Source organism: Miscanthus floridulus, chromosome 4, assembly GCF_019320115.1.
Source record: "Miscanthus floridulus cultivar M001 chromosome 4, ASM1932011v1, whole genome shotgun sequence".
Taxonomy (NCBI): Eukaryota; Viridiplantae; Streptophyta; class Magnoliopsida; order Poales; family Poaceae; genus Miscanthus; species Miscanthus floridulus.
The window spans coordinates 90,097,661-90,124,628 of NC_089583.1; the positions used below are offsets into that span (position 1 = coordinate 90,097,661).

A 26,968-nucleotide genomic window follows, 5' to 3' on the forward strand; every position below is an offset into this window, starting at 1 on the left:
AGATCGGCGAGGTTTTCGTGGAATCGGGCGGCTGCCGCGGCGGTTTCCATCGGGGTGGCCCAGTGGGCTTAGTCAAATTATTATAGATTTAGATTATTGCATTCCAACGGAAGAAAATCAAAATTTATATCTTCACACACTCTCTCTCTCTCTCTCTCTCTCTCTCTATATATATATATATATATATATATATATATATATATATATATATATATATATACACACACACACACACACATATACACACACGATAGTTGGGTGACATGAGGGTATTTACCATAACGTTATAGTAAACCATTTAGTAAGGAGTTACTGTAATCTCGTAAATTAACATAGTAATTATCGTAACTCAGAGTGGCTACAGAATAAGCTATTTTATAGCCGGCTAGCATTTAATCCATCAGCAATAAAGCAATATTAAATTAGAACATTGACCTTGTATAAAAGTGCAATTTAGAATAATGCCAGCTAAATTAGCAAATTCCTTCCGTCGGGCAAAATAACTAGATATATATGAACATATTTAATTATCCATGAAAGAGCGGGAAAGTTTAGTGAAAAAATGAATGCCCTTGGCGGCTGCGTCCGCTTCGCCGTCGCTGCCGCCGGCGACAGCCACCTCGCCAGCATTCGCCACCTCCTCCCCGCCCCCTTCTCCTTCTCCTTCTCCATCGCTCGCCTCCCCACCCCCAACAGGTCGTCGATGGTCGTCTCGCCGCCCGGCCGCCACCGCCTCCCGCGACGCCGTGTCTGCTGGCAGCGCAACCCCCGTTACCGCCTCCCGGTTAGATTGGACAAATAGATCGTCCAAGATTTCTTTGCATAATTTAATTAATTAGACCATTTGCTAATTCAGGTTATAATAAGAATAATTTTTATTCTTAATCAAATTACATCAATAATTTAGTATTATGAATATTTGATTATTAAGGATTACGGAATGATGAAGGATCCAAAGACCCGTAATATTGTGTATTAATTTTTTATGTTTATAAGAAAAATCATGAGAGAATCAAGAAAACAAAAATGACATGCAAAATAGTAAGGAAAAGGGCATGAGAAAAACGGACTTGATAGTCCAGAAAAGAAAAAAAAAGAAAAAGGAGAAGAAAAAACAAAAAGAGGAAATTAGGAATAGAAGTGGAAGGAATACGAAAATGAAAAATGGATCGGATACAGTTAACTGATCAGAGATAGTCCAGAAAAAAGGAAAAAAGACTGAATAGATGACGGAATAAGAAAAGAGAAAAAACCGAATTTACTGTATATAATAGTCGTATTGGGTATGAACTTTTTTGCGTAGGAGTATGGACTCTTTGATTAAACATAGACCATATAGGACCCAATATATTTTAGAATCGGACTCTGTATTGCGCTAGGCAAGAGCTATTCTAACTCGTATGAACAAGAGTTATATATATGTCCGGATGAAAGAAACTTTCTATTGTCCGGTAGTTAGAGAGAGACAGACAAAAAAAAAATAGATGGACAAAAAAAATGGATGAAAATTTTGTCTCTTTATTATTAGGGAGAGATAGATAGAATTATTATAATTAGGATTATGGATTATATTTGCATCTTTGGATTATTTATTGCGATAGACCAAATAGGTCTTAGTTGAATAGGAACAGTAAGTTCATTTTTAGGGCATGTATATCTACGGAATTTAATAGGCCTCTAATGATGGTAGGCAATCTAACTCAGCTCTTAATCATTTTTAGCTTAAATACATAGGGCATGTTTGGCACAACTTAGCTCCACTAGTTTTGAAAAACAGCTTCACAAGCAGGTTTTTTTTTATTTATGAAGCTGAACTGTTTTTGGAAAAAGTGTTAGGCAAAATAGCTTCACCAATAGCTCATGAGTGAGAGAGCTGGGATGAGCTACCATTTTTAGCTTCATCCTAACTCATGTCTTTATGAGAGAAGAAGAAAAACAGCTTCACTCATGAAGTTGTTTGGAAATAAGTGTTTAGCAAAAAAAAAAAAAACTCACAACTGCTCATAAACAGCCTGTTCGGCTGGGGCTGAAACGATCGTATACGATCGTGGATTATTACTGCTGGCTGGTTTGGTGTGAGAGAAAAATACTGTTCTGACTGAAATTTTACGATCGTTTACGACCAAAGCGAACAGGCTAAAAACTGTTGTGAGCGGTGCCAAACAGGCCCATACTCCATACAAATTCAGCCCAGAATTTTTTAGGCCCGGTTCTTATATTTTGTAGACCAAAATTCAGGGACCATCATGGAAACAAATATACCTGTAAAATATAAAAGTCATATACAACAAATAAAAGTAAAACATCAATTTTCATATCAATTGATGGGGTGGGCGCGTTTGGCCTGTGACCACACCTCGCCGTAACTCAACTGGGGCCACGCCAAAAATCTGGCGAGGAAAACTGGCGCCGGAGATTTGGCGAGGGAAGGCGTCAAAATGATCTAGCTTCACCGAGGCAAAGTGCGGCTCGGGCTCGCCGTAAGTCTGGTCAAGAGGCAAACATCGGCTAACGTTAGGCGTGGCGTCCTGTGGCGTGCTCTGGATATGAACCAAACAAAATTGCTTTTACTTCATTTAGGGCAATATTTTGCATCGGACATACTGCAATATGTTGAACCATGTCCCTGACAAAGCCCTGTTCAAAACATTGGTCGAGTTTATTATAGTTGCTATCACAGTCCATAAAAAGATTACAGAGGACAATTTGGCAAAAATCCAGGGATAACGTGGAGCCCTGATCACCTAAAACTCCATCAGATGGAGTAACCAGCTGAAGAAAAAAAGGAACTCATGCTATTGATTCTTTCAGAGCAAATGTTAAAATGTTACACGGATTGGTGAAAGGAAAATGCTCTGGTACACACCCTTCATCTTGTAGAGTTCAGGTTGGCATTCATGTTGGTGGCTGCCAAGTCCCTGGCTTGAAAGTGGCACCAGTTCCTGTTGGTTCAGATGACCTGAAGACAAATAAACATGAGTTTGAAATTAGAAATAATGTAAAATCAGATGAAGACTCGTGCAAAAGAAAAAAAAAACAAAGATAAAGACAATAGCATATTGTTGTTTTTCATGTAGCTCCTATATCAGCTGGAGCCATGAATAAATTGATGCACTTTCAATACTTCTGCAATACCCAAATTGAAGTTTGACCGAGGTGTCCAGAGCATATTGTCAGATCCAGTAAAAATTACCATGATATTATAATATCCAACTTCAATCTAAAAGTTGAACTTCATTTCTATATTCAAGTTCGGTAAATTAACTTTATTGTACATGTTCCTGGTGTACACAGGCATGCGCCCACACAATGCTTTAAGCGTAAATTAACAGCATAAATGTTTTACTCCCCGTTGTTCCAAATTATAAGATGTTTTGACTTTTCCAGATACATTACTTTTACTATGTATACAAACATAGTGTATATCTAAGTGAATAGCAAAAGCTATGTATCTAAAAAAAGCCAAAATGTCTTATAATTTGGGATGGAGGGAGTACCACAGAAAATTGCAAAACCATGCTGAATGTTTGAAGGCAGATATAAAGCAAAAGGCAGGCACAAGAGCATACAGCTGGCCATTGCTGGTACTATTTACTTAAATAAAATGGCTACAGAGTAAATAACATTTCATCACAATGACATAAAACATTCACAGAAAGAACTTTGAGCTGGAATGCACCTCTCATTGTCTGTCGTAGCATCTTCTGTATGAGTTGCGTACTTAGGCCTAGATACCTCCTCAAGTCCTAAAGTGTTAACTAAAATGTCATCATGTATTTCAAAAGTAGTCGCACTTATATTCCCAGAGAGAAACATAGTTAAATAAGGTAATGTTACCTTTCTGCTGATCTGGAGGAGTACCAGAGAACTGCTGCTTCACGAAACTTTGGAGATTTGGAGATTCGGCTTTCCCTGCATTTGGAGGAACATCAGCAGTCAAACAATCAGGGGGAGAGAAAAGAAAGCATTACGAGATTTCTTTCCCCTTCACCAACACAACAGGGAGAAACTACAATGGAAGATTAACTGATAATATGAGGAATTGTATAACTGTCAAGTATCACGGCAGGGTATCAAATGATGTCAAAATCTCATATCCCTATTGTGGTAAATATATTAAATATATAAGAAACAAAAAGAAAAGAGTGGGTAAGAGATGAAAGTGGAATTGTGACACAGGAAGCATACTAAACAATCCACAGAAAGCTGTAAGTGCATATAAGCAAGGATTGAAGTACAAGGTACCAGAAAAAACATACCAATTTTCTTGACTGGTCGGATACCGTTTTTTCTTTCCTCTTCTTCTTTCTTTTTGAGAACTTGATTGAACACAGATTAAACATATTAGTGGAGAAAACACAGATTATTGGCCATCAAACTAAAAAAAGATGACAGCTTTATGAATAACCAAGGCTAATGCAAAATTACATGCATGAGGATCTTGATTCTTTTTTTTTACTGAAGTCAGCAGGGGAAACCCCAACCTATTTTTTTAATATTTTTTTTATTCCAGACCTGTTTAAATTCACTCCCACGGGGAGTCGAACCCAGGCCTGCTGGATACTACTCAGGTGCTCTAACCACTAGGCTAGAGGCCCTTTCACCATGAGGATCTTGACTCTTGAAAGAAACGAAACTTAAAAGAAGCTGCGACACCATAATAGCAAACATATGCTGGTACGAATAAGATCTTTTACTGCACCGCAAAGTCTGCAACTAGAATGAAAGCTTCATAGCTGCAAACCTATCCAGTACATTACATCGTAACAACTGTTCTCTAAAAAAATTAAGGCCATAAACAATAGGCCAGCATTTCCAACATGTTTTCCATGGATGAATTTAAATAGATATATAGCAGGCATCATCGAAATTTGGCTCATGACTAGGGATGCAAGTTTCGCTTTCTTTGGGACATCAGATCAACCCAATACTCAATTGAACTAGTCCGGATATCAAAGGAAGCGAGGTGGGATAAAAATTAACTGGCAGACTGGCCCACAACACTTGGTGTTAGCGCTTGAATCCCTAATCATGAGGTTAACAAACCAAATTTTAAGTGCACGACAACAACAGCATATCCTGTTACTTTTCCAACCACCAATCACACCCCACAAGGCCGCAACTGAATATCAACGTTAACCTTCTAATTCGTGGATTTGCAAAGTTGTAATAGAGATCAAAGTTTGCAAGTGATCATGTTTCATCCAACCTTGCTGAGGATTCCTGGCACAAAATATGATACAATTTCTATTTACAAAATAAGAATCTAGCATCAAATACAAGAAACACATATATCTGACCAGCATTTTATTTCATTTCTCTTAGTCTTATCCAGTGAATGGTATGGAAATTAGCATAGAGTGCATATGATGATACATATGGGCTACCATAAAGTAGTTGAGGCAATTAACATGGATTATTCAACTGCCAATGCCTATGAAAACATGTTTGGACTCCTGCTCAGTGCAGCAGCATGCACAATGCACAGTGAGGCTTATTAGTAAAATCATACATGAGTACACAAGTAGGAAATGGCATATACATACGTTCAATGTTTTGCTTGACACGTTCACGCCTTGCCTCCAGCTCAGCCAATTCCTGAAAGGCGCAACAATACATCAGCGTCAGATGCAAAGATCATGTTGCTCTCCTTGCTAAGTTTGAACTGATGATGTAATAATAAAAGCAAAACTTTGAAGGACAATGCACTGTCTCACATTCTTGCTCTTACCTCTGGTGTTGGAGCTTTCTTCCTTTGGCCGTTCAGCCAGCAAATCCACTCGACTACAAGCACGACATAACTATGAGATGCTGTATATGCCATCAATAAATCCAAGTATATAATCTAGAATCAAGGCCACAATCCATACATGCCTGCAAACACAGTGTCGTAGCAGTTAAATTGGGATACTTCACTTCTTCAGTCACACCAAAAAAATCCTCATCGGAAAAAATGAGCAGCAAGGGAGGAAGGTCACCTGGAACGGTGGTCGAGTCCTGGTCGGCGCCCTTGAACTCCACCCACCGCCTCTCCTTCACTGTTCACATGTTCCGCAATCAAGAACAACATGAAGAAGAAGCAAAAGCAACAGCATCGAGATTTGCTTAGCCGGCATTCACGTGCCTTCCTCCTCCCCAGAGGAGACCACGAGCGGGGAAACTAGAGGCAAGCTCGTGCAAGAAGGGGGAAACAGGGGATAGGATGAGCGGGGTGGACGGGGACACGTACTGGCGCCGTCGACCTCCTCGAGGCGGGTGAAGTATCGGTTGCCGGCCTTGTCGACGCCCAACTGCGTCCGCGATTGGAACATGCCGAGCAGCCGCGACAGTAGCCGCTTCGACATCGCTGCTTCCGAATCTTCCCCGCTCCCGCTTCGCTAGAACAGGTCGCGGCGTCCCCTCTTCGTCGCCTGCGGCTCGCCGGAACCGGTCGCCACCTCCGTCTCCGATGGCCGTCGGCCTGCCGCCAGCGAATCAGTCTGGGTGTCTGGTCCACAGACGGCCCACTACACCATATAGCTCGACTGGTTATTAGGTTGGGCAAAGTTTGGGCCGTTTCCAGGATAGGACTTGCAGGCCAAGACCTTATCGCGCAGGACGGGGGAGCTGGGCGGCGGAGTCAGACGATAGCCGGAAGCCCCACAAGGCCACAAATCGTCGGCGGCGCCGACGCGATCGGCGCACCTGCGCTGCGCTCCTCTCCCTCGTGTCGTATGCTCAAAGGCCATGCGGCGGCACCAGCGGCTTCGCCATCCCCGAATCCAAGCGCGCGGTATGCTTCCTAGCTTTCTCGGTTTAGGCCATGTTCGGCCTCACTTACAATAACAATAATTCAGTCGGAACGACGTTTTTTTAAGCCAGTTTTAGCCCAAATTTCGCTATTTTTCTCTCACATCAATTCGGCACGCAACAGTGTTTTATCTTTGGTCTACCTCCGTGCGGGTGCCGTGGCGTTTACAGCCTGTGTTCAGATTATTACTCCATGATAGCCATGCATGGGGGAGGAGATAGCCATACATGTTTGGTTTGGTTGACAACAAAATTTTCTGCTGTTTCTTACGCAAAAGTTCGATAGAATAAACAAATCCATGTATTTAGTTAAAAGAAAAGTAAAACAGTGTGCTGGCCGCCGAAAATTGGTGTGTTTGATTCTCTTGTTGTTCTTTGGTTTTTGGCTAAACTCTTTGGTAACCATGATTTTTTCTCGTATTGCACCTCAGATGGATCGATTGTTTCCATGGCTGAGGGAAAGGACTTCCCTTGTGATCAAGATTGTAACTCTCCAGAAGGCAAAATAAGTAGATATTCAGGGCCCACCCTTCCTGAGGTACGGCATAACGGTTGCAATTAATATCATCATAATTACTGTTACTGCAAAACTTTGGATTGTGGGAGACTAAACTTTCGGATGGCATTTGACATATGTGTCCCCAAGCATCCACACAGAGCTTACAATGGCATATAGATATCATAACCTTTGTATGGAGAAAGGGTGATACCTATAGTTATTTCTTTACAGAATGTATCTGAAATTAAAACATCTCTGCATCAAATAAAATTTATCTTTTCCATGTTAGGCAATTTTGTGAGGTTTCAGGTTTCCTTCAGGTTATGCCACCCTTTAAATCTGTGTTCTCATGGTGCCAGAAGGAGATTTTGAAAAGAAACCTCCGAAAAGTTGTCTGGAATGCAGAAAAAAAAGGTTTCATACTTTCATACATGACGAAACAAATTATTGCATACCTCCTGGAACTGCATACCTATGAGCTTTCCACATTTGTATGTTCCAGCAGAGTGCATGGCCTTGATCATCTAGAGTCAGGGCAGTTAGGCATGTCTATTAGTTTTTTTTTTTTTGAAAATCACTGGCAGGACTTCTGCCAGGCAAATATATTAATAGAGAGCATATCTATTAGTTTAGATTTGTTTGTCTTTTACTTAAATATCAAAAAGACATTTTTACTTCGAGATATAGAAACTTTTCAGGAATTGGAGTATTGAAAAGCAAGCCCCAATATTACAAATACTGGAAGTTGTTATACACTTCATGTGCAATTTGTCCTTAGCTTTCTTCTGTATATATAGCACTTTCATTGTACCAACACTTGGAAAGCAAGAGTGACACATTCATATATGAAGTATGTTTCCTTGATACTTTTCATATCAATAAACATCTCTTTCTGTGGTTCATAGCCTGAATGTCATCAGCAACCAACAATATTACTCTGAAGTCTGAATATGCCATCTCATCGTTCGACCTAGCTTGATGGACACACACCTTTGTAAGCGTAACTAGTTACGGTAGAATTGCCATCAGCGTTATGTTACCCTCCACGGAGCACCTGTGATAGAATGCTAGCCCATACATTCCTGTTGGTTTGGCCTTCCTATTGAAGTAATCATGAGCTTGTTAAGTTTCATCATTGAACATTTCTCCTATGGTTGTGCCTGCAGGATATCTTGCTTCATATACATTCTCTGTTGTCACTTCGAGATGCTGCCCGTGCTGCTTCCGTGTCTCGTGCATTTCGAAATTCTTGAAGTGTCATCCCAACCTCTACTTCAGTAAGGAAACTATGGGCTTGAAAACTACACTACATGTGTTAAGTGTATGAACTATGAAGGCCCTTATACTACAGGCCCATATGGCCCATGTGCCTCTCTATATATAGATCGTCTCCACTTGTGGAGTGGTTGTCTTCTCAGATCCCAAGGTTAGTAACATGGAATCAAAGCTATGGATTAGAGTTAGGATTAGGCTGATCTAATTCACCCACGATCCATTTTTTTCTTCCCCTTGGGATTTTCTTCACGCAGGTCCTCTGCTCGTGGCCCCTGCTTGCGGCCCGTCGCTGTGCAGGTCCTTTGTTCCGCGCGCGTCGTTTGCGCCACCTGCGCGTGATCCGCGCGGCCCGTCGTTGCAGCCTCTCGCGCAGTCTTCATCTGCGCCGTCCTCCTCCATCGCACGGTCTTCATCGGCGCCTGAAAGGTCGTAATAGCTGGATGTGGGTGAATAGCCTATGAAAATTTCTACAACACTAAGCAAAGTGGATAGACAAAAATAAGGCGAAGCAATACTTGCACTAGCCTACTAAAAATACAAGCCACCTAACACAATTCTAATTACTATAGTCTCTAACTCTAAGCACACAATGCTAGGTCACTACCACTAAGTTAGTGAGCTCTCAAAGACTAACTAAAGAGCATCACTAACCACTAGATCCGACACAAGCTAACTCTCAAAACTAATTACACTAAAGAGCTTAGCAACACTAGGAAAGTAAATGCAAGGGTGAGGTAGTGAGGTTATATCGACGTGGCAAGCAATGATCAATCAATCACAAGAGAACCAATAAAATCATCGGGACAAGATGACACAATGATTTATTCCCAAGATTCACATGCTTGCCAGTAAACTACGTCCTCGTTGTAGCGATTCAACCACTTGTAGGTTCACGCGCTAATAGGCATCACACGCCTAACCCGCAATCGGGTGCCGCACAACCAACACAAGATGGGAACCCACAAGCTACGAGCAATCCACTAGGGTACCTTTTGGCTCTTCGCCGAGGAAAAGTCAAGAACCCCTCACAATCACCAAGATCGGAGCCAAAAATAATCACCTTCCTCCACTCGACGATCCTCGCTGCACCAAGCCGTCTAGGTGGTGGCAACCACCAAGAGAAACAAATGAAATCCGCAGCGAAACACAATCACCAAGTGTCTCTAGATGCAATCACTCAAACAATGCACTTAGATTTATTCCCAATCTCATAGAGATGATGAATCAATGATGGAGATGAGTGGGAGGGCTTTGGCTAAGCTCACAAGGTTGCTATATCAATGCAAATGGCCAAGAGGGTGAGCTAGAGCCAACCATGAGGCTTAAATAGAAGCCCCCACAAAATAGAGCTATTGGGCTCCTCATTGCAACCCAACTCGGGGTGATCGGACGCGCAGGTCTGCCAAACCGGATGCACAGCCCAGCGTCCGGTCAGTGGATGACTGCCACGTGTCTCCCGCTTCAAACTTGCGCCGCCCGATCTCAACGGTCGTTTCGCCCACGTTTGCACTTAAGTCATGACCGGACGCACCCGAAGGGCGATCGGACGCACCACCACTGCATCAGATCAGACAAGCGCCCGATCACCCAACGTCGCGACCGGACGCACCGCTGGATCCACCTGATGCCATGCCAGCGCGCTTCAAATCATTTCCAGTAAGGTTCCCAAGCGGCTAAAACATGACCAGACGTGTCAGGTCAAGCATGACCGGATGCGCCCTTGTGTCTGCTCGCTTCTTCCTCGCCTCCATGCTTACGTCAGTATACGTCATACATGACCGGACCTAGAAGTTGTGTGTCCGGTCACCACCATCACCATGATCTTCTCTATTTGCTCCATCACTTGGAATGTGCTACATATCTCATAATCACTAGAGTAATAGGTTAGCACTTAGGGTTTTATCAATTCACCAAAACCAAACTAGAGCTTTCAATCTCCCTTTTTTGGTGATTGATGACAACCCTTTCGCAAAGATATAAATTGAAATTCAATTGAATCCATGTTACTTGTCCAAGCATATTTACCATGTGTAAAAGGATTTGGACAAGTTTCATGAACCCTCCATTGGTAGCATTTGCTCCCCTACATATGTGGTAAGAGTTTGGATTGAAGCTTGCACATATGCATAGATTAGAAATGTGGGAGAGTAATGTCTACCAAATGATGCTAAGGTATAAGAGATGGACCTTTGAAGTGTGATACTAATCGGAGTATACCAAATATACCATCTCTAGCACCATTGCTAGTTAGATACCACTTGGAATTACTTGCAAAACACAAATACTAGATACCTCATGAGATCAACATTAGAAGCAAGACTCTAGTACCACTTATTAAGACAAAGCAAGTAAGCAAGGCATATCTAACTATTAGCTATGCATACTAGTTTTTTATTTCATCATTCAAACCTACAACTAGCATACACCATACAAGCATGGAAATTTTAAATAAAAACTTATGCCATGCAAGCAAACATATGAAATGCACATTCAAATGCATCAATCAAGTTTATGAGCTTGCTCCCCCTACTTGTGTGCTCAAATTTTAATTGATCCCCTTACTTTCATATTTCTCCCCCTTTGTCATATTTTCACTATCTTTGTGCGTTACTTCTCCCCCTTTGTCATCAATGACCACAAATGTTCAATTTTAAATAAGTTAAGATTATCAATGTCAATCAATGCGGTGAGGATCGTTTTTTCAAATTTGGTCTAATCTAGAGCACTTGCCAAAGATATTTAACTCGGTTTGATCCAAGGACAAACTTCTTCACACCTCATTTCAAGGATTATCTTGACCATGTTGAGTTAAACACTTATAGCTCATTTTCTAGATCAAACACTAGGTTTATAAGTCCACAAACATGTCATATGATATCACTAAATCAAGTCAAGCATAGAAGTAATAGTGGTACCATACAAGCATCAAATTCATTTATTTTTCATGGATAGATGCACTAAATATGAGGAATGATTAGATGTACTAAATATGTCCTTAGCAAAGGATGTATGCATGTCAATCAATTTTTACCTTGGATTGCTCGAAGGAGAGGTATGTCATATTAGTAGGGTTGCATCAACACATATTTGAGAAATCTAATATGTTCAACTTATTTCTTAACTTACAAAACCTTTTCTCATCTAATGGCTTGGTGAATATGTCGGCAAGTTGATCTTCGGTGTCTACACTCTCAATTGAAATGTCTTTTTTTATGATCTCTTATGAAATGGTGGTGGACATCAATGTGCTTTGTTTTTGCATGTTGAACCGGATTATTGGTTAGCTTGATTGCACTCTTATTGTCACATAGCAATGACACTTTCTTGAACTTAATTCCAAAGTCATTTAATGTGGCCTTCATCTAAAGTATTTGTGCACAACAACTACCAACGGATATGTATTCGACTTCAGTGGTTGATAATACAACATTATTTTGCTTCTTTGATGGCCATGAAATAAGTGATCTTCCCAATAGTTGACAAGTGCCCGAAGTGCTCTTCCTTTCAACCTTGCATCCTGCATAATCCGAGTCAGAATATCCAACTAGCTCAAACTTTGCTCCTTTGGGATACTACAAATCAATATTTTGTGTATGCTTTAAATACCTCAATATTCTCTTTGTAGCCTTCAAATGACTTTATCTTGGTGAGGCTTTGAATCTTGCACACATGCACACATTAAACATGACATTCGTCCTTGATGCGGTCACATAGAGTAGGTTTCCAATCATAGAGCGATATAACTTTTGATTCACCATATTGCCATTTGCACCACTATCCAAATTGTCATTTGTTCCCATTGGTGTACTGATGGCTTTTGCCTCATTCATGACAAACTTCTTGAACATATCTTTGATATATTTGCCTTGACTCACAAATGTACCATTCTTCATTTGCTTGATTTAAAGACCATGGAAGTAACTCAACTCTCCAATCATAGATGTCTCAAATTCATTAGCCATCATATTTCCAAACTCTTCATAAAAATCTTGATTGGTTGATCCAAAGATAATGTCATCAACATAGATTTACAACACAAATAAGTCTTTGCTAATCTTTTTGGTGAAAAAAGTGATGTTAACTTTGCCCATTATTAATCCTTAGAGAGTAGGAAGTTCCTCAATCTCTCATACCATGCTCTAGGTGCTTGCTTCAAGCCATACAATACTATCTTCAACTTGTACATATGGTTGGGCTTGTTGTCATCTTCAAAATCAGGAGGTTGCTCAACATAAATTTCTTCATTGATGTAGCCATTTAGAAATGCACTCTTGACATATATTTGATAGAGCTTGATGTTGTGGGCATAAGCATATGCTAGCAAAATTATAATCGCTTCCAATCAAGCAATCGGGGCATATGTTTCTTTAAAGTTGAGACCTTTAACTTGTGTATAGCCTTGTGCTACCAATATTGCTTTGTTCTTTACTACTATCCCATCTTGATCTTGCTTGTTTCTATAGACTCATTTGGTTCCAATCATATTGTGGTTCTTTGGTCTTTCAACTAACTCCAATACTTGATTTCTTGTGAAGTTATTCAACTCTTCATGCATAGCATTTACCCAATCCACATCTATCAATGCTTTTTCTATCTTCTTTGGTTCAATAGATGACACAAATGAGAAGTATTCACAAAATGATGCAAATCTTGATCTTGTTTGTACACCTCTAGAAATATCTCAATAATAATGTCCAATGGATGATCTATAATATGGTTGGTTGGAGTATTGAAACATTGTTGCTTGCACTTGCTTGATCATTAGATTGAGATAATGTACTAGCCACTTGATTTTCTTCATTGTCATGAGAGCCACTTGTGCTTGCTTGATTTGTATCATCTTGCACATTTAAGTTAGAAAGCAGCAACAACAACAACAACAAAGCCTTTAAGTCTCAAACAAGTTGGGTTAGGCTAGAGTTGAAACCTAGTAGAAGCAATCAAGGTTTAGGCACATGAATAGCTGTCCTCCAAGCACTCCTATCTAAGGCTAAGTCTTTAGGTATATTCTATCATTTCAAGTTTCCTCTTATTGCCTCTACCCAAGTCAACTTTGGTCTTTCTCTGCCTCTCTTCACGTTACTATCATGGCTTAGGATTCCACTACGCACCGGTGCCTCTAGAGGTCTCCATTAGACATGTTAAACCATCTCAACTGGTATTGGACAAGCTTTTCTTCAATTGGTGCTACCCCTAATCTATCACGTATATCATCGTTCCGAACTCGATCTCTTCTTGTATGACCACAAATCCAACGCAATATATGTATTTCCACGACTCTTATCTGTTGAACATGTTGTCTTTTCGTAGGCCAATATTCTGCACTATACAACATAGCAGGTCTAATTCGCCAGCTTCTGTGGTACCCTTTTGTCACATAGGACATCAGATGCTTGCCGCCACTTCATCCACCCTACTTTGATTCTATGGCTAACATCTTCATCAATATTCCCGTCTCTCTATAGCATTGATCCTAAATATCGAAAGGTATCCTTCCTATGCACTACTTGACCTTCTAAACTAATATCCTCCTCCTCCTGAGTAGTAGTGCTGAAGTCACATCTCATATACTTAGTTTTAGTTTTACTGAGTCTAAAACCTTTGGACTTTAAAGTCTCCCGTCATAACTCCAGTTTCTGATTCACTGTTGTTTGGCTTTCATCAACTAGCACTACATCATCCGCGAAAAGCATATACCAAGGGATGTCCCCTTGTATGTCCCTTGTGACCTCGTCCATCACTAAGGCAAACAAATAAGGGCTCAAAGCTGACCCTTGATGTAGTCCTATCCTAATCGGGAAGTCATCCGTGTCTCCATCACTTGTTCGAACTCTAGTCACAACATTGTTGTACATGTCCTTAATGAGCCCAACGTACTTCGTTGGGACTTTATGTTTGTCCAAAGTCCACCACATAACATTCCTTGGTATTTTATCATAAGCCTTCTCCAAGTCAATAAAAACATGTGTAGGTCCTTCTTCTCCCTATACCGCTTCCATAACTTGTCTTATTAAGAAAATGGCTTCCATGGTTGATCTTTCGGGCATAAAACCAAATTGGTTCATAGAGACCCACGTTATTGCTCTCAAGCGATGTTCGATAACTCTCTCCCATAGCTTCATAGTATGGCTCATCAACTTAATTCCCCGGTAATTAGTACAATTTTGAATATCTCCTGTATTCTTGTATATCGGTACCAATATACTTCTTCGCTCATCAGGCATCTTGTTCGATCGAAAAATATGGTTGAACAGTTTGATTAGCCATACTATAGCTATGCCCTCGAGTCATCTCCACACTGCGATCGGGATACCATCCGGTCCCATCACCTTACCTCCTTTCATCCATTTCAATACCTCTCTGACCTCAGATTCTTAGATTCTTCTCACAAAGCGCCTATTAGTGTCATCAAAAGAATCATCCAACTGAAAGGTTGTGTCCGTATTCTCACCATTGAACAATTTGTCAAAATACTCTTGCCATCGATGTCGGATCTCATCCTCCTTCACCAAGAGATGCTCCCTTTCATCCTTAATGCACTTAACTTGGTTGAAGTTCCTTGTCTTTCTCTCACGAACCCTAGCCATCCTATAAATGTCTTTCTCTCCTTCCTTCGTACTCAAACATTGGTAAAGATCATCGTACGCTCTACCCTTTGCTACACTACAGCTCGCTTTGCAGTCTTCTTTACCACCTTGTACTTCTCTATGTTGTCCACACTCCTGTCATGGTACAAGCATCTATAACACTCTTTCTTCTCATTAATAGCCCTTTGGACTTCCTCGTTTCACCACCAAATATCTTTAGCCTCACATTCACTTCCTTTGGTTACTCCACACACCTCTGAGGCCACCTTTCGAATGTTGGTTGCCATCTTCTCCCACATATTGTTTATGTCCTCTTCTTCCTTTCAAGAGCTCTCTTTGATAACCTTTTCCCTGAATACCTCTGACGTCTCCTCTTTCAGTTTCCACCACTTTGTTCTTTCAATCTTAGCTTGTATATCTCTATGGGCATGCACTTGAAAACGAAAGTCGGCCACCAAAAGCTTATGTTGAGAAACAACACACTCTCCTGGGATCACCTTGCAACCCAAGCATAATTGTTTGTCCTTTCTTCTTGTGAGGACAAAGTCAATTTGGCTAGAGTGTTGTCCGTTACTGAAGGTCACTAGATGAGATTCTCTCTTTCTAAAGAAAGTGTTGGCTATCATCAGGTCAAAAGCTACCGTGAAGTCCAAAACTTCCTCCCTCTCCTGATTCCTACTACCATACCCAAAACCTTTATGAACTATCTCGAAATCTGCGCTTGTAGTACCTACATTTAAGTTAGAAAGCACTTGCACTTAATCATTTTCTTCATCAATCACTTGCCTAGGTCTTAATTCATCAACATCCATGTTCTTTATGGCATTTAAAAGTTGAATGCCTCTAACATCTTCAAGATTCTTATTCTCATCTTGGGAACTATTGGTTTCATCAAATTCAACATCATAAACTTCTTTCAGAATACCACTTGCCAAATTTCAAACTCTATATGCTTTGCTAGTGGTTCAGTATTGAAGCAAGAATCCTTCATCACACTTCTTGTCAAACTTGTTCAATCAAGTGTCTTTCTTCAAGATATAACATTTGCAACCAAAGCCCCAAAAATATGCAATGTTTGGCTTTCTACCATTCAAGAGCTCATAAAGGTGTTTTCTCTTTTAATGGGTGACAATATAAATGGTTGCTACAATAGCAAGCCGTATTGATAGCTTCGGCTCAAAAGGATTGACTCACATTGTACTCACTAAGCATAGATCTTGCCATGTCAATGAGTGTTCTATTTTTTCTCTCAATAAGGTCATTTGATTATGGAGTGTACTTGGCCGAGAATTAATATCTAATTCTAAAGTCATCACACAACTCATCAATTCTTGTGTTCTTGAACTCACTATCATTGTCACTTCTAACTCTCTTAATGGTTGTCTCAAACTCATTGTGAATGCCCATGACAAAAGATTGAAATATTGTAAATACATCACTCTTGTCCGCTAGAAAGAATGCCCAAGTGTATTTTGTATAGTTATCCACTATCACAAAGCCATATTTGTTTTTATCAATGCTAGTGTACTATGTTGGTCCAAATAAATCCATGTGCAACAATTTAAATGCTTTGCTAGTGCTCATTATACTCTTCTTAGGATGGGTGTTTCCATCTTGTTTGCCAACTTAATAAGAGCTACAAAGTTTGTCCTTAAATACCACATCTTTCAAGCCTCTAACTAGATCATGTTTAACCAATCTATTCAATTATTTCATTCCAATATTCTTGGACGGAAACTTCTTCCTTCTAGCACGATAGCCTTTTTTCACCATGAACTTGCCAAATCTCTTCACAAAGAGAGTCATCTTCTCATCATCATCGTCATCCCAAGAAAATGAGCCTTCATCTTCACTTGATGTATCTTGCTTGGCCTTGCCCTTAGATGAAGTGGCCTTGAATGCCACTCTTCTTCTTATCATCCTTCTTCTCATTCTTCTCTTTCTTTTCATCATCATCTCTATAGGTGTCATCGGTCATCATATTTTTCAACACTTGGTTTGGTGTCATAGCGTCCAAGCCACACCTCACTATAATAGTGGCCAATGTGTCAAATCTTGATGGTAAGCATCTTAAGAACTTGCGAGAGAAGTCCTTGTCCTTCACCTCTTCTCCAAGTGCTTTGAGATCATTGATAAGCACTTGAAGCCTATGTAACATCTCCGGCACACTCTCATCTTCCTTCGTCTTAAAGCTTGCAAACTTATCTTTGAGAATGTATGTCTTTGCACCCTTCACGACTTGAGTGCCCTCAAAGGATTCCTCCAACTTTTTCCATACCTCATGAGTCATCTCAATGTTCTTGATTTGCTCAAATATTCTCTCATCCAAAGCATCACGAATGGTACTAAGAGCAATGTCCTTGTTTTGGAGCAATACTTCTTCGGCGACGATGGGAGCTTCGATATTGGCAACCTCAATCTTGGTCTCCACCATCTTTCAAACCTTTCTATTGATTGACCTGATGTAGGTGGTCATCTTTGCCATCCAATAAGGATAATTTCAACCATCAAATTGGGGTGGCTTCTTAGTATAGTTGACTTGAGCCATTTTGACACCGAAGGTTGTTAAGCCTGAAATCACGACGACCACGGCTCCGATACCACTTAAAAGGTCATAATGGCTAGAGGAGGGTGAATAGCCTATAAAAATTTCTACAACAACACTAAGCAAAGTGGTTGGACAAAAATGAGGCAAAGCAATACTTGCGTTAGCCTACTAAAAATACAAGTCACCTACCATAATTTTAGTTACTAGTCTCTAAGCACACAATGCTAGGTCACTACCACTAAGTTAGTGAGCTCTCAAAGACTAACTAAAAAGCCTCACTAACCACTAGACCCGACACAAGCTAGCTCTCAAAACTAATTACACTAAAGAGCTTAGCAACACTAGGAAAGTAAATGCAAGGGTGAGGTAGTGAGGTTATACCAACGTGGCAAGCGATGATCAATCAATCAATCACAAGAGAACCAATGAAATCCTCGGGACGCATCATGTCAAGCATGATCGGACACGCCCCTGTGTCCGCTCGCTTCTTCCTCGTCTCCATGCTTATGTCAGCATACGTCATACACGACCAGACCTAGAAGCTGTGCGTCTGGTCACCTCCTTGCTCCAGTGTCTGGTCAACAAACCGAGTGTAACACCTAGCTCAAATGTGCCAACCTCTAAGTGTAACACCTTCTGCATGTGTGTTAGCATATTTTCACAAATATTTTCAAGGGTGTTAGCTCTCCACTAGATCTAAATGCATATGCAAATGAGTTAGAACATCTAGTGGCACTTTGATAACGGCATTTCAATACGAGTTTCACCCCTCTTAATAGTATGGCTATCTATCCTAAATGTGATCACACCCGCTATGTGTCTTGATCACCAAAAGAAAATGACCCTATCAAATTCACCTTTGCCTTGAGCGTATTTTGTTTTTCTCTTTCTTCTTTTCCATGCCCAAGCACTTGATCATCTCCATGGACTCCACCATCACCATGATCTTCTCTATTTGCTCCATCACTTGGAATGTGCTACATATCTCATAATCACTAGAGCAATAGGTTAGCACTTAGGGTTTCATTAATTCATCAAAACCATACTAGAGCTTTCAGCACCGTCAGCCACCTTCGTCGTGAGGTCTTCATCTGTGTGACCGGCTTCATCCGCTCGCGGCTCGCCTGTCCTCTGCGGACTTCTCACGCGCACTTCCCATGCGGGGCCGCGCACCCGGAATTCACCATCTGTCGGGTCCGTCGGGGGAGTCTACGCCATCTGCACGACCCATCCGTCAGGGTCGAGGTCGCCTCTGCTCGTGGTCTTTACGCGTGGGGCGTGGAACTTCTTCACATACATAGGACATCTTCATGTGTGGCTTGTTCATGGCCTGCACGAACTCCCTCACCTGTTCGTGCTCTATGTGCTCGTCTGCTGCTACTGATCTTCCTCCTCTGTCAACCATAGAGGATTCCTACTAGTGCCCCGCGACCAGTGATATTCCTTGCAACTTCTTCTGTGCTGGTGGTAATTCTTCATTTTAGCCTCCAGCAATGTCTCAAATTACTCCTACAATTGCCATCAATATTACTGTTGATGGTCCGAATTATCTAGAATGGGCCTTTTCTGTTGAAACTGCTTTGAGAGGTGTTGGTCTTCATTTTTTACTTAACTGATGATCCACTGACTCTCAATCCTGATAGTAGTAATGCCGCTGTAGTCAAAAGCTAGGAAATCAATGAGGGAAAAGTAATGGCTGCTATGGTTAACAATGTTAAACACACCATGATTATGAGTCTGCGTAAGTTTAAGCAAGCCAAACCCATGTGGTCTTATTTGAAGGCACGCTATGTTCAGGAAAGTGGTGCCCTTCAGCATACTCTCATGCAGCAACTTCATGTTATTGAACAAAAAGACATGTCCATTGATGAGTACTATTCTACCTTTGATCGGTTGATGGGTTCTTTGATCTCCATGATACCTCAGTGTACAGCTGGTTAGAATTATACAACACTTTCATTTATTGAGCAGTTTCTTACTTACAAATTTGTCATGGGAGTCAGGGCAGAGTTTGATTCTATTCGTACAAGGCTGTTTCATACTTCCTCTACTCTGACTATGGCACAACCATTGTCTGACTTACTTGTTGAAGAGATACGTCTTCAGTCCTTGTCCTCTTCTGTGTCTCACCCTTACAGTGTGTTGGCTGCTTCTTAGAAGACCAGTGCATTCAAAGAACCCTGTAAGCATTGTGGTAGGACTAATCATAGTTCAAATGCCTGTTTTGCTAAGCATCTAGAGAAGTTGGCTGAATTTCGCACCCGCCATGCTGCTCGTGGTCGTGGTACTTCTTCCACTCCTCGAGGTTCAGGACCTATTGGGTCAGTTTCTATTGCTACTTCCTTGACTGTGAGTGTTCCTTCGTCTTGGGTGCTTGATTCTAGAGCCTCCTTCCATGTGACATCCGACCAGTCCCAGTTGGTTGCCTACAAGCCGATCACTGATAGCGCTTCTATTCAGTTAGCCGATGGTACATCTTGTTCTATCACTCATCAGTGTTCACTTTGCAATAATCATTTTTCTATACCAAATGTTTCTTTTGTACCTCGGTTGTCTATGAATCTTCTATCGGTTGGTCAAGTTACCGACCAAAATTGTTTTGTTAGTTTTGATGACTCATCTTGTTTTATTCAGGACTGTCACAGCTGGAAAGTGATTGGGACTAGCCATCGCTGTAAGGGTGCTTCTAGCCTCTATGTTTTAGACACCCTACATCTTCCTTTGTCTGTTGCATCAACAGCTCATGTCTCATTGCTGCATCGTCTTCAGCCACCTCCTTCGCCAAGTGGCATCATCGTCTTGGTCATCTTTGTGGGTCTCGTTTGTCCTCCATGATAAATAAAGGTTGTTTAGGTCATACATCTATTGAGTCTAGCTTTCATTGTAAGGGTTATAAACTTGGCAAACAAATACAACTTCCTTATTCTTCTAGTGTTTTCCATTCTGCTAGACCTTTTGATCTTATTCATTCAGATGTATGGGGTCCTACACCTTTTGCTACAAAGGGTGGCCACAAATATTATGTTATTTTTATTGATGATTATTCTCGCTATACATGGATTTATTTCATGAAACATCGTTCGCACTTGTATTCCATTTATCAGTCTTTTGTTCGAATGGTTCACACACAGTTTTCTACTCCCATTAAAATTCTTCGTTCAGACTCCAGGGGTGAATATTTGTCTGCTGCTTTTCGCCAATTTTTGTCCTCTGAGGGTACTCTTGCACAGCTCTCTTACCTAGGTGCTCATGCTCAGAATGGTGTTGCCGAACGAAAACATCGCCATCTCATAGAGACAGCTCGCACCATTTTGATCTTATCTTTTATCCCTTCTTATTTTTGGGGTGAAGCTGTTTCCACTGCTGTCTACCTCATCAATAGGCAACCCTCATCCAAACTGTCAAACCAATGCCCTGGTGAAGTACTTTATGGTACTCCTCCTAGCTATGATCATCTTCATGTTTTTGGATGTACATGCTATGTTTTGCTTGCCCCTCGTGAGCGCACTAAATTGACTGTATAGTCTGTTGAGTGTGTTTTTCTGGGGTGTAGTCCTAAGCATAAAGGTTATTGATGCTATGACCGTTCTTTCTCGTTGCATACGCATCTCTTGTGATGTTAATTTTGTTGAGGACCGTCCTTTTTTATAACCCTTCTACCAAGCCCTCCTATTCTCCCACGGAGTCCACCTCCTTTTTGTGTCTTCCTCCAATTTCATCCAGCTATGACACCTCCACACCATCTGCTCCTATTTCCATCACGCCACCTTTACCTCCTGAAACTCCTCCACCTCACTCTTTTTCCAAACCACCCATCACACGTGTCTTCAGCCATCGTCTTAAAAACCCCAACCAGCTTCTCTCTAATTCTACCACCTTGGCCAGTCCTAACAAGCTCGTTGTTGATGATTCTAATAATACTGTTGATGAGTCATCTATTGTTTCTGATGAGTTACAGATTGGTCCACGATATAATCTTTGAGATCGTAGCACTATTTGTCCTGTAGATAAGTATGGTTTTCCTCATGTGAATGCTATTGTTGATGAGCCATCCACTTATGAGGAAGTTTCTCATATTCCAAAATGGCAGCTAGCTATGTCTGAGGAACTTGCTGCCCTTGATCATCAAGGCACTTGGGGTCTTGTTCCATTGCCATCACACACGGTACCTATTACATCTAAGTGGGTATTCAAAGTTAAGACCAAGTCTGTGGGCTCTATAGAGAGATATAAGGCCCATCTTGTTGATAGAGGTTCTTAGCAGACTCAAGGGCTAGATTATGATGAGACATTTGCACATGTTGCTCATATGATGATTCGCACATTACTTGCAGTGGCTTCTTCTTCTTGGCATATCTCTCAAATGGATGTCAAGAATGCTCTTCGTCATGGTGTTTTGACTGAAGAAGTTTATATGTAACCACCTCAAGGTGTTGTTGCTCCTCCAGGATATGTTTGTCGTCTTTGACGTGCTTTATATGGCCTTAAACAGGCTCCTCGTGCTTGGCATGAGCATTTTGTATCTGTGATACGGGCTACTAGTTTTTCACCTAGTGATCATGATCTGGCTTTATTTGTTCATTTGTCACCGCGTGGTCGTACTTTGCTTCTTCTATATGTTGATGATATGCAGATTACTGGTGATGATGAGGATCACATTTCTCATGTGAAGCAACAACTTAGTGCTGAATTTCAGATGTCTGATTTGGGTCCTCTCAGTTATTTCTTAGACATTGAGGTTAAGCAATTTACCAATGGTTACCATCTTTCTCAGTCTAAGTACATACAAGATCTTATTGCTCGTTCAGGCATCACTGATAATTGAACTACAGCTACACCTATGGATCTTTACTTGCAATTTTGTCTCACTGATGGGGTAGCTCTTGAGGATCCCTCTCGATATCGACATATTATGGGCAGCCTTGTTTATGTCACTATCACTAGGCCTGATATTGCTCATGCCGTCCATATTTTGAGTCAGTTTGTTTGTGCTCCAACATCTGTTCATTTTGGACATTTACTTCGCGTGTAGCGATATTTACGGGGGACATCATCTCAAAGTTTATTCTATGTGCATGATAGTCTGCTTCAGCCTCATGCTTACTCGGACTCCACTTGGGCAAGTGACCCAACAGATCGACGTTCCATCACCGGATATTGCACTCTTCTTGGTGAAAGGTCCTAATGGCTAGAGGAGGGTGAATAGCCTAATAAAAAATTTTACAACAACACTTAACAAAATGGTTAGATAATTATGAGGCAAAGCAAGTGTTGCGCTAGCCTACTCAAAATACAAGCCACCTACCACAATTCTAGTTTAGATAGTATCTATTCACACAATAGCTATGATACTACTCTATGTTAGTGTGCTCTCAAAGGCTAACTAAAGAGCCACATCAAGCAAGCAAGCAAGCTCTCACAACTAACTATACTAAAGAGCTTGATAACTAGTTTACGGTAATATAATGAGAGTAAGCAAGATAGTTATACCGCCGTGTCGAGGAGTGAACCAATCAATCACAAGAATCAATATCAATAAAGACCAATCACCTCGGAATAAAAAAATGAACACAATGATTTTCTACCGAGGTTCACTTGCTTGCCGGCAAGCTAGTCCTCGTTGTGGCGATTCACTCACTTGGAGGTTAACGTGCTAATTAGCTTCACACGCCAAATCCTCAATAGGGTGCCGCACAACCAACACAAGATGAGGATCACACAAGCCACGAGCAATCCACTAGAGTACCTTTTGGCGCTCCGCTGGGGAAAGGTCAAGAACCCCTCACAATCACTACAATCGGAGCCGGAGACAATCACCACCCTCCGCTCGACGATCCTCGCTGCTCTAAGCCGTCTAGGTGGTGGCAACCACCAAGAGTAACAAGCGAAATCCACAGCGAAACACGAACACCAAGTGCCTTTAGATGCAAATACTCAAGCAATGCACTTGGATTCACTCCTAATCTCACAAAGATGATGAATCAATGGTGGAGATGAGTGGGGGGCTTTGGCTAAGCTCATAAGGTTGCTATGTCAATGAAAATGACCAAAGGTATGATCTTCAACCGGCCATGGGGCTTAAATAGACACCCCCACGGAATAGAGCCATTATACCCCTTTATTGGGCATAACGCGGGCTGACCGGACGCTCCGGTTCAACTGACCGGACGCAGCACCGGATGCACTGGTCGTGAATACCGGACGCGTCCGGTAGCCCCTAGACTGCCACGTGTCCAGTTCAAACCAACATAGCCGTTGCTACTTAATCTGCCGACGACCGGACGCTCACACCGGACGTACAAACACAAATGATCGGACGCTGAGCCACAGCGTCCGGTGCAGTATAGTAAGCATCCTTGCCCGATCAGACACGTCTAGTGATACTGGACCGGACGCTGCCAGCGTCCGATCGACTGTCCTGCCGTATACTATTTTTTTCTGATTCACACCGGATGCGTCCGGTGTGGCGACCGGACGCGTCCGGTCGCGGAGTTCGTCTCCAAATATCGGACGTGTCTGGTCACCATACCGGACGCATCCGGTCACTCTGTAACCAGCGTGGCTAACTCCTCTTCGACTCTATCTTCTTCACCCTTACTCAAATGTGCCAACCACCAAGTGTATCACCTTGTGCACATGTGTTAGCATATTTTCACAAACAGTTTGAAGGGTGTTAGCACTCCACTAGATCCTAAATGCATATGCAATAAGTTAGAGCATCTAGTGGCACTTTGATAACTGCATTTTGATATGAGTTTCACCCCTCTTAATAGTACAACTATCAAACCTAAATATGATCACACTCTCTAAGTGTCTTGATCACCAAAACAAAATAGCTCCTATAGTTTATACCTTTGCCTTGAGCTTTTTGGTTTTCTTTTTCTTCTTTCTAAGTCTAAGCATTTGATCATCATCATGGTATCATCATCATATTATGATCTTCATTTGCTTCACCACTTGAAATATGCTATCTATCTCATGATCACTTGATAAACTAGGTTAGCACTTAGGGTTTCATCAATTTACCAAAACCAAACTAGAGCTTTCAATCTCCCTCTTTTTGGTAATTGATGACAACCCTTTCACAAAGATATGAATTGAAATTCAATTGAATCCATGTTGCTTGCCCAAGCATATTTACCATGTGTAAAAGGATATGGATAAGTTTCATGAACCCCAAATGGTAGCAATTGCTCTCCCTACATATGTGCTAAGAGTTTGGATTGTAGCTTGCACATATGCTTAGATAGAAAATATAGGAGTCAATGTCTACCAAATGATGCTAAGGTATAAAAGATGGATCTTTGAAGTGCGATACCAATCGGAGTGCACCAATATACCATCCTTAGCACTATGGTTAGCTAAATACCACTTGGAAACAATACTTGGAAATAAAAGTTATCTAGTGATTTCATTTCATCATTCAATCTTACAACTAACGTACATCACACAAGCATGGATATTTAAATTTAATACTTGTGCCATGCAAGCAAACATATGAAATGCACATTCAAATACATCATACAAGTTCATGAGCTTGCTCCCTCTACTTGTGTGCTCAAAATTTTAGTTGATTCCTTTCCTTTATCATATCTCTCCTCCTATGTCATATATCAAGATATCTTTATGTTTCTCTTCCTTTATGATACTTCTCCCCTTTTTCACTATTTTTACTACTATCTTTGTTTCTCTCTCCCTTTGTCATTAATGACCACAAAGGTTCTAAATATAGATAGTATTACTTGTAGGGTCAAGATTATCAATGACAATCAATGGGGTGATGATCAAAGTTCTAAATTTGGTCCAATCTAGATTATTTGCTAAAGATATTTAACTCGGTTTGATCCAAAGACAAGCTTCTTCACACCTCCAAATAAGGGTTATCTTGTACCATGTTGAGTTAAACACTTATAGCTCATTTTCTAGATTAAACACTAGGTTTACAAGCCCATAAACATGTCATATGCCATCACTAGATTAAGTCAAGCATAGAAGCAATAGTGATATCATATAGACATCAAAATCATTTGATTTTCATGAATGAGCCTAATAAAATAGAACCACTTGAAAGGTCCTAATAAGATTGAAAATATGACTAGATGCACTAAACATATCCTTAGCAAGGATATATGCCATGCCAATCAACTTTTACCTTGGATTGCTCGAAGAAGAGGCATGTCATATGAGTAGGGGTGCATCAACATATATTTGAGAAATCCAATATGTTCAACTCATTTCTTAGCTTGCAAAATCTTTTCTCATCTAATGGCTTGGTGAATATATCGGCAAGTTGATCTTCGATGCCTACACCCTCAATGCAAATGTCCTATTTTTGTTGGTGATCTCTTATGAAATGGTGGCGGACATCAATGTGCTTTGTTCTTGCATGTTGAACCGGATTGTTTATCAACTTGATTGCACTCATTGTCACATAGCAATGGTACTTTCTTGAACTTGATTCCAAAGTCACATAAAGTGGCCTTCATCCAAAGTATTTGTGCACAACAACTACCGGTGGATATGTATTCGGCTTCGACGGTTGATAATACAACACTATTTTGCTTCTTTGATGACCATGAAATAAGTGATCTTCCCAATAATTGACATGTGTTCGAGGTGCTCTTCCTTTCAACCTTACATCCCGCATAATCCGAGTCGGAGTAACCAACTAGCTCAAACTTTGCTCCTTTAGTATAACACAAACCAACATTTGGTGTATGCTTGAAGTACCTCAATATCCTCTTTGTAGCCTTCAAATGACTTTCTCTTGGTGAGGCTTGAAATCTTGCACACATGCATACACTAAACATGACATCCGGTCTTGATGCGGTCACATAGAGTAGGCTTCCAATCATAGACCGATACAACTTTTAATCCACCATATTTTCACTTGCATCATTATCCAAGTTGTCATTGGTTTCCATTGGTGTGCTAATGACTTTGCTATCAATCATGCCAAACTTTTTGATCATATCCTTGATGTACTTGCCTTGACTCACAAATGTACTATTTTTCAATTGCTTGATTTGAAGACCAAGGAAGTAACTCAACTCTTCAATCATGAACATCTCAAACTCATTAGCCATCATCTTTCCAAACTTATCACAAAATTCTTGATTGGTTGATCCAAATATGATATCATCAACATATATTTGCAACACAAATAGATCTTTTCCAATCTTCTTGATGAAAAGAGTGGTGTCAGCCTTGCCCATTGTGAACCCTTTAGAGAGTAGAAAATCTCTCAATCTCTCATACCATGCTCTAGGT

The 26,968-nt window shown here is 40.9% G+C and overlaps 2 protein-coding genes and 1 pseudogene across 5 annotated transcripts in view; 2 read left to right on the forward strand and 1 right to left on the reverse strand.

The window, feature by feature from the left end:
- Window positions 1–2,638: 2,638 nt before the first annotated feature.
- Window positions 2,639–6,748, reverse strand: LOC136549966 (uncharacterized). 3 transcript variants are annotated; one of them, XM_066541400.1, is made up of 9 exons: window positions 6,585–6,748; window positions 6,230–6,506; window positions 5,979–6,038; window positions 5,732–5,784; window positions 5,547–5,598; window positions 4,260–4,319; window positions 3,838–3,912; window positions 3,680–3,758; window positions 2,639–2,959 (listed from the first exon to the last, which is right to left on the reverse strand). In XM_066541400.1, the coding sequence occupies exons 2-9, from the start codon at window positions 6,342–6,344 to the stop codon at window positions 2,896–2,898; spliced, it is 558 nt and encodes a 185-aa protein (XP_066397497.1). In that variant the 5' UTR covers window positions 6,345–6,506; window positions 6,585–6,748; the 3' UTR covers window positions 2,639–2,895. The 3 variants fall into 3 exon arrangements, with proteins under 3 accessions (XP_066397497.1, XP_066397496.1, XP_066397498.1); XM_066541399.1 differs by having other exon boundaries at window positions 6,230–6,748; XM_066541401.1 differs by lacking the exon at window positions 6,585–6,748 and having other exon boundaries at window positions 3,680–3,746; window positions 6,230–6,564.
- LOC136549965 (uncharacterized) overlaps window positions 6,633–26,968 on the forward strand; it is a 28,912-nt gene continuing 8,576 nt past the window's right edge. Inside the window, exons 1-4 of one of the 2 annotated variants that reach the window (XR_010782107.1) lie at window positions 6,633–6,772; window positions 7,221–7,327; window positions 8,455–8,714; window positions 8,818–8,989. Coding sequence is in view for 1 of the 2 variants with exons in the window: in XM_066541398.1 (XP_066397495.1) it covers window positions 6,727–6,772; window positions 7,221–7,327 (153 nt within the window). In the remaining variant the exon portion in view is untranslated. The remainder of the gene's footprint in view (window positions 6,773–7,220; window positions 7,328–8,454; window positions 8,715–8,817; window positions 8,990–26,968) is intronic. The other variant, XM_066541398.1, reaches the window with a different exon arrangement.
- LOC136550659 (uncharacterized) lies at window positions 18,994–22,523 on the forward strand (annotated as a pseudogene).

Coding starts and splice junctions, on each gene's coding strand:
- LOC136549966 (XM_066541400.1), bottom strand. CDS start 6,344: ATGTCGAAGCGGCTACTGTCGCGGCTGCTCGGCATGTTCCAATCGCGG. Junction 6,039..6,229: donor CGAGGAGGTCGACGGCGCCA/GTACGTGTCCCC, acceptor ACATGTGAACAG/TGAAGGAGAGGCGGTGGGTG. Junction 5,599..5,731: donor AGAAAGCTCCAACACCAGAG/GTAAGAGCAAGA, acceptor TGCGCCTTTCAG/GAATTGGCTGAGCTGGAGGC.